This window comes from Stegodyphus dumicola, chromosome 12 (genome assembly GCF_044657685.1).
Source record: "Stegodyphus dumicola isolate Sdum_Otavi_A_Nest chromosome 12, ASM4465768v1".
Taxonomy (NCBI): domain Eukaryota; kingdom Metazoa; phylum Arthropoda; class Arachnida; order Araneae; family Eresidae; genus Stegodyphus; species Stegodyphus dumicola.
This window is the reverse complement of record NC_140779.1, coordinates 32798142-32806305: the sequence shown is the minus strand read 5'-3', so window position 1 is coordinate 32806305 and position 8164 is coordinate 32798142. Positions and strand designations below refer to the sequence as shown.

The 8164-nt window shown below is 31.2% G+C and overlaps 1 protein-coding gene across 4 annotated transcripts in view; it reads left to right on the top strand.

Annotated features, from left to right (window-relative positions):
- The first annotated feature begins 1319 nt into the window (after positions 1-1319).
- The window catches only part of LOC118187280 (zinc finger C3HC-type protein 1-like), a 54623-nt gene continuing 47778 nt past the window's right edge, over positions 1320-8164 (top strand). The window contains exons 1-3 of one of the 4 annotated variants that reach the window (XM_085827601.1): positions 1320-1820; positions 1972-2103; positions 6745-6889. In XM_085827601.1, coding sequence (XP_085683727.1) covers positions 1984-2103; positions 6745-6889 — 265 coding nt within the window. In that variant the 5' untranslated portion in view covers positions 1320-1820; positions 1972-1983. Of the gene's footprint in view, positions 1872-1961; positions 2104-6744; positions 6890-8164 lie in introns of all 4 variants that reach the window. The other 3 variants (XM_085827600.1, XM_085827599.1, XM_085827598.1) reach the window with 3 other exon arrangements.

Genomic DNA, 8164 nt, shown 5'->3' with positions numbered 1-8164 from the left:
AAATTGTGTTTTTCATCATTCCACTTTCCAATTATTGCTTATCAGAAGAATAATTTTTATGAAATTTTAAAAATGCCTTACAATACATCCCGCAAGAGATGGCGCAACCAGAGCTCCAGTGAACTAAAATGCTTTTCATCCCTAATAATAGATGGCGCCACACGAGCGCTCATTTGTTCAAGTTTACTTATTCTACGGACGGCGGCACAGGAGCCTCCGTCTTTAGTAATCTCTGAGTTCTAGCACAGCATGTGCACAAGTACTTCCATATTACTGGATATTCGATTTCTCAAGTATTTAAAAGTCAAGTATAATTATATTGGTAAAGGCCGTTAATAGTGGATTGCCTCTTACTAAGTGATAAGACATAGACATAGACTTAAGATAAGACATAGAGTAGACGAGTCGACCTAAATACGTCGTTACTTGGAGTGTTCCTTGATAAGCGTTGCGTAAGCTTTATTTCTTAAAATTTTGTTATATTTTTATGTAAAAAATAAGTAACATGTTGCAAACAAAAATGGAAATTGTAAAAATAAATATACTGTTTCTTTTAAGACCAAAATAAGCCTTTATTTCACTTATGAAATGCTCTGACTGATCAGTTTTGATTTCGCTTATTCATCAAATCCACAGTTCAATCAGATCCTAGCTTATTCATCTCTCAGACCGCTTGTCTGATTCCAGGCTTTAAGGCCCCATTTCTTTCTTCTCCTTGCCTGCGTTTCTCCTTACCAAGATTACCATGTCAGGAAACTCTTATTGTCATACGTCTTAGGACTTAATTCTCACTGAGCCGGGAAAATTATGCTTTTGTGTAATAGTTCCAGCAGTTTCGGCGATATGTTTGTAAGTTGAGTTGAGTTGCTAGTAGCAGTCGAAACAAATCGTTTTCTACGTCGCACTTTAATTCAGATGTCGCACGTCAGGGAATAAGACTCTTCTCCTTTGTATAAGCCAAATCACCATTGTACTAGAGCGAGCGAAGTTATTAGAATGTTTCGTTACCTGAAATCTTTTTTCATGATATTATTTACGCAACTCAGTGCAGTAAATGATCTCGGCATCATCTTTGTGGTTTACGTAAGAAAAAAAAAAAAAAAAAAAAAAAAAAAAAAAAAAAAATCTGTTCGTTTTCCTTAATACAATGTGTTGCCTTGTTTAAAAATAAAGCATTACCAGAACTCAACTAAACTGCCAAATTCCTTCACAAAGTAATGAACATTTTAATCTGTAGCAGACGACGTTAAGTCTGTATCCATGCGTTACATTCGTTTCGATTACATCTGTGACGTCACATGAATGTGTCTGAAATTTTTGTATGTCTAAAAAGCGATGTGTATGTCTAAAAAGCGACATAAATTCTTTGCCATGTCGATTGGCAAAACGCATAAGAAACCGACTCAAAAGCGTTCGAGGACTGGTTGCTAAGCGATAAACATTACTTCCGGGTATATTTTCCCTGCGTTCGTCGAAGACGAAACTTGGAGAGATCTGACGTGTGGCGTCTTGCAACAAATCGTATGTGAGTGGAAATGGTGTTTTAGTTCCGAGTTCGCTGAAGTGCAGGCACCGGCTCTAGAATAGATTTTGTCCGCGTTCGTGAACTTGTATTGCAGCTTCTTTGATGTTGCAAATGATCGTTATAAAAATTTTCCCCACCTTTAATTCCCGTGAAAGGGAATGAGTAGAAGCGCGGAAATATGAAGATTTGTCAAACGTTCCAGACAGCTTTAGGCGAAGCATTAAGTGAACGTTGAATGAAGTTTTTGTAAAAAATTGTCAATATTGATTATTTTATTCTGGCCATTGTTGAACTGGTTAGTGCTTCTGATAATTCACTGTTTATCACTAAAATTCTTTTGTTCTAGGTATATATACATGTGCATTTCTCAGTGAAAAATGTCAAATAAGCTCCTATATGTTTCTTACATGTTTTAAGATATAACTGTCTATAATAGTTCTGTTTAGATTTGTCTAGCAATGGTTAATGACACTGAATGTGATAAGGCATCTTATGTCAACCTGATAAGAGAGCATTCAGAAGACTCTGAAGCTGAAAAAGATTTTGGAGAACGAGTTCGGACCTACATTGATGGACAGGTAACACCAGTTTAATTCTTTGAAAGAATTGATATAACTAAATTTCATTCTTTACAAACAAAATTTTATAAGATAGTTAACATAATGCTAATTTACAAAGAAGATTCACATTATCTGTAATAATAATGCTTTGCATCCCAAAAAATGAAGCTATCCGATTTTAATTTTTCAATGCCTGTGCAGATTTTATTATTAAATTTGTCATATTCAGATTAGTATGATGCTAGGTTATCCTACCAGTGGTTGAGTTGATGAGATTATGGAATACTGGTTATTCCCAAATTTTATTCGTCGCAAATGGACCTACTTTATGGCATTATGATTTCTTTGGTATGTGATATGTATATGAACAAGTTTCCCTCAAAAAATGCTTCATAAAAGCATTCCTTTCTTTAGGCAAATAGTCCTTTGTGCTTAGCTAATAAATGACAAAAGGATATAAAAGAGGTTTTGGTGAATTCCACCCTGCAGATTAAACTCTGTGAACTGAGTATCCGTGTATTTCCTTAGGTAAACTAATGACAGAAAAAAGAAGCGAAATGCAGTTGCTTTTGTTTTGTAAAATTAATCCTTTTGTTGCAAAATTATAGAAAATTCAATCTTAATTTGGTGATTTCAAGCACACAGACCTTATAGCTTTTAAAAAAGGAAGATTTAAGTTATCTGTTAATGAAAAGAGATCTGAATCAGAGTGTTGTGGAATTGTGTAGGATATTTTTGTTTGAAATCAGCTGTAAGTTAAGTTTAACTTTTTTTCATACTTTTGTTATAATTTTTTTTTTACAAGAATGAGTTAAATGTATTGTGATTTTTTGAATTGATGAATATTGAAACATTAAGCGTTTGTCAACCAGAGCTTTGGAGTTAGCTTTCAGAATTTTACTGGAAGTTTCTTGTTTGATTTTGTGGTAATTTTTGAATGCGAGCTTTGTAACTTTATAAGTTTTTCAGAAGCAGAGAATTATTTTTCATTTGGAAAATTTCAATTGAAATTTGATTAGAAAATGTATGTTATTTATTTAAACTGAAATAGGCAGTGTCTTGTGACAATGATAATTGGCAGTTTGCTATGGTATTACCATTCTGTATGTTAAACTGTATATCATTCTCTTTTGATAAGTTATTGCTTTTAAAAGTCATACATTTATTCTGCAAAACTTGTTCTTTAATATTCAACCCTTTAACACATTAAATGAGAAATAAATATTTAACAGTACAGCTCTAGGACAAGAGATCATTCATTATTTTCATTGTGAAAAATGGTTCTTATTCTTTAGGAAAGATGATCAGTTAAGAAATTATAATTTTTTATACTTTAAATTACTTAATTGTGAGTGAGTTCTGATTCTATTAATTAGTATAAACTTTAATATAGCAATTAAAATTTCTGCACATCCTTCAGAAAGATTCCCTTTCATAAGACATAGCAATTTTAACTATAATCTCTATAAAGATTCTTAATAAAAATTATTTAGTTTTTCCCATGAAATTAATATCAGAACCAACATACTGAGTTCAAACCCTAATACTAAATATATTTAATTCTTTAGATATGATTTGTGCTATCAGTCACTTTTTACTTTCTCTAAGGATAAGTAATCTTATGAGTCTTCGAAAGGATCTGTATTTCCAAAACTTAAATCGTATTGCTATATATAGGTATATTTTTATATACAATATAGGTATATTTAAAAAGAAATATATTCTCATATTTATTTTTTATTACATGCAGATTTCACCTTTTATTTTATTCTAAAACTTTTAAGCAAAAGTGTTTTTTTTTTTTCTGTTTTTCATCTACTTATTTTTATTTGAAGGATTTGAGAGATTTGGTATTAAAAGATTAGAAAATCTTTCGTGATTCAAATTCTAATTTGAAGGAATTCAGAATTTGACCTACCTTTACTTTTCCCCAATGCAAATTAAAAATTGAAGTGTGTGTGTAATGTGTAGAAGCAAATGTGTAATTGAAAGGTAGATTAGGGACATGATTATCAGCTATGCAGAGGAAGATTTGCATTGATATTTTTACCAAAATTTCTTCCAGAAAAGTTTTGCATAGATATCTAAATCAAGCTTTTACAAATATCTAGTTGGATATTTGCCAATATTTCCTAGTAAAATGACATGCAGGAATTATAAAATTAAAAATATGAAGTGGGGGTTTATGAAATAATGAAGCATTTATTACCTTCAGGGAATCAAAATTTACAAAATTTATTTGCTCTATTAAACATTTCTTTCAATATAAGTTTTTTAAGTTGCTTAATTTTTTGTGCTAATACTTTCTCTTTAATTTTATAGATGGACATAATTTCTTTTTCATTTTCAAAGTTCTATTCTTCAAGTCCTGTAGTTATAATTTTTCAAGTTCCTGTAATTGTTGCAATTTCCTACTAAAGTATCAATCAAAATTTTTTAGTTCTTGGCAACCTCTCTGTCACTTTCTTCACTATCAGTGAAACTTGCTTGTGTGAATATTTTCTGGATTTAAAACCATACTACACATTTTGCTGTAAATTAGTTGACTGATGATTAAAGCAGTGTCATTGTAATGAAAAACTTCTGCTATATCATCTTCATTTATTACCTTTTCTCCACATTTATTTACAAATTCCCTTAATTGGAAAATTTTGCGTTTTCTTTGCAATATCTGGAAAACTTCAAATTTGCAGCTACCATCATAAAGCTTAGCTAGCATCATAAAGCATCTGCTGCACAGTATTGGTGATATATCACGAGATTGGCAACTAAAGACGTATTGTTCCATAAAATTTTGTCATGCTTCTATCTAACACTAAAGTTAAGCCTGAATTATTTTAGTTCAGTTATTTATTTTACATATGTCTATTTCTCACACATGCTTTAAGTTTATAAGTCCCAAATAAATAAATTCCCACATATACTTATGATTCCTCCAAGACCAGCACTAAGCATTTTACAATGGATGCAGTCTTTGTGTGGATTTTGCTATACTTTAGTTTTGTTTCTTGGTGTTTCTCTAAATTTTGAACTTTTTGCCTTCTCTAAACTGAGAGAGAGCTGATGCAACTGCATCAGCTCTGGCACTGGTCCTAGAGTTATTTGAACAACAAAACATTTATCCGTAATTGAATAGTATTAAATGTAATCTTTTAGCCTATGAGTATCATTTACAAAATCTATTTTTTGGACATGGAAAGAAATTTCTGTAAAAGTTCTTGTCAACGCACACAACACTTTTGAAGTTAGCTAAAGTCTGTAATTTTTGCCAAATGTAATATCAGCATAAAAGATTACCATGCTCTTTGGTGTTCAGTTATTAATATTAAAAGGAAATTGTCTGGATATGCTGCACTAGTTATTTTTCAGGCTGCATTGTGTTGATAGCCATGCATGTAGTTATGAAAACAAAAAAAAAAAAAAAAAAAAAAAAAAAAAAAAATCAGAAAGCTTTTCAGAAAGCTTCAAAAGGAGCATTATTTAATGTTTTGTGTGTTACCTTTATTTACTAAATATCATGTTCTTTGCACTTAAACCATAAAATTCAATTCAACAACAATATCGCAAATTAATTTTAAAATGAGCAAAACTTTAGAATTTCTGATACACAGTCTCGCACGCTGGAGAGAAAAATATCCGCCCCCCTTGTAAAGTGTTGCCATTGCTTGCTTTGAAATAAAAAATTCTTTAAAGTGTTACAAAATATGAGATTGATAATAAAAGAAATTTCAAATTCGGGCTTCCAGATGCCCATATTTGGTGGAAGATTTCATTATTCAAAATTTGATAGATTTGATGGAATTTTAGGTATCGTTGTTTTATCCCAGTGCTGGAAATATACATACATTTATGCAGATTCTTCATTATTTACTTTCTTTAAATACAACATAGGCTGATAATATTTGGTGGCAAGAATTTGAAAAGTAAACCAGCATTTATAGTGAACCAACACAAAATGCCAAAACTAAATTAATAGCCGTTCTGAGCTAATCCTCCTTTAGGCTAATAAAAATTCACCAGATTGGCGCAAGGGATATAAATTATTCAGTAGGGATAAAACCAACAATGTCTCGATGTAGAATGTTTCAGTCTGAGATGTTATGCTGAGTAACAACGTGGCTACAGAGACAAATAGGTCACACAGGTTTATGTAAATAAATGATTGTTTCTTCAACTCAGTTTTGTGCTCGTTCCATTAACCTTCAGTGGAAGAACTTGAAGTCAGGTTTTTTTTCAGAAATGCTGTATTTTTCTATAAAATCACTAAAGAGAAGAAGAAGAATTGCTTTAAATCTATTCTTGAAGTCACCTCAAAATTTCTTTCTGAATAAAATCAACAAAGTCCTGTTTGTAAGAGGTTTATTGAGAGATTTTTAGTATAAATATCTAATTAAAATGTAAATTATGTTTGTAGTAATATGTATGTATTTTTTTTTCAATTATAAGTCATTATTCTTTTTCTTCTTTGAAACATCACCAAAATTATGGCAAGGTGGTTTTGCAAATATGTAAGTAATAAAAATTAATACTTGTCTAAGTTTTTGTTTTAAATGTGATTTTAGTATTTTAAGGAAAATGTTCATGTTTAATGAATATACATATATATGAAATTACTAAATGTAGCTTGCAGGAGAAATAATTTCTCTTTACTTCAATTAGAAATGGATTCGAAAACCATTTGCATTAGCACCGCCTGTGTGTGCTCAATATGGGTGGAAGTGCATAACTTCAGATATGCTGGAATGTGTAACCTGCCATGCCAAACTCTCTGTGTGCCATCCTGAAATTACGAAATATGAAGCATGTAAGTTCTGTTGGTATTTGCATATTTTTCTGTTGACCATTTCTGAGAAACAAAACAAAATTAACACAATAATGGATAAACTTTATGTCATAGCATATTTATAAATTCTTTGCTTCCAGTTTATATGACTCATCAACTTTTAATAAACCAGTTTAGTTTCTCTAAAGAAGGATATAAGTTAGCTTTATTTTTCTATTTTTTTCTTTTGCCAGAATGATTGTTATAAGTTTTAAAATGAATTTGTTTGTACAATAGTCTCAAAGTTTGTGATGATATTTATTTAAGTATTTTATGTTCTGTATCTGTATAATTTAGATCTGTTTACATAAATAAGTAAAAATAAAATAACGTTTTGTGATTATTCAACTAAATAAAGAACAATCTGTTTCTTCATTTGAATGACTCAAATTTGGTAGGATCTCGGCCACTTTTCACGGTCAAGACGAAAATAAATAAGTGCATATTTGTCTTTGTTATGTGTGATTATATCTGTTCTAGAATGATAGTATCTTTCTATTATCTGGTATATAACACAATTCAAAAATCACTGTATTTATAATTATTTTATGTGGCTGTTATGGAAATCCTCTGAAATGGACTTCAAGTTCAGGGATGGCAAAACTACACTGTGCGTGCTGCTAAGTGGCACAGCGTAGTTTAGTACATTTGTAGTAGGCACTAAATGTACATATTAAATTACTTTTATTCACTTACATTCACTGAAAACATTTTAAAAAAAGAAAAACGTCTTCAACCATCTAGCAGCCATCAAATGCAGATTCTGAAACAAGAACTAGCACCATTATGTCATTTTCCAGGACAGAAGGGTGATTAGTGTCACTCCTCTGCCATGGAAGTCTCTGGCTCTTACATAGTGAAGTACATGAATGGAATGAGGTGTAAAGAGAGAATCTAAACTAAATTGCAAATTATGTCATATTTTCAGTTTTGGTTTCTTCAGTCAAAAGTCGTTAATTCGGTCACCCATAATTCGGAATGATCTATAATCCGGACCTCAAAGCTACAAACTTACGACGCATGCGCATAAGATCTTTACGGCTGCGAATATGTGTTTCGACGCATGCGCATAAGATCTTTACGGCTGCGAATATGCGTGTGCGCATGCCCAAAATATGTTTACGCATGTGCGTTTAATGTATAATGGACGGTATAAGCTAAGCTAAAATTATCTAATTCAGTTAATGTTGCAGATTGCGTTGTTCCTTAATCTTCGAATTGGATCCCACTTATTATTTTTTGCAGACTGTTAGGGCA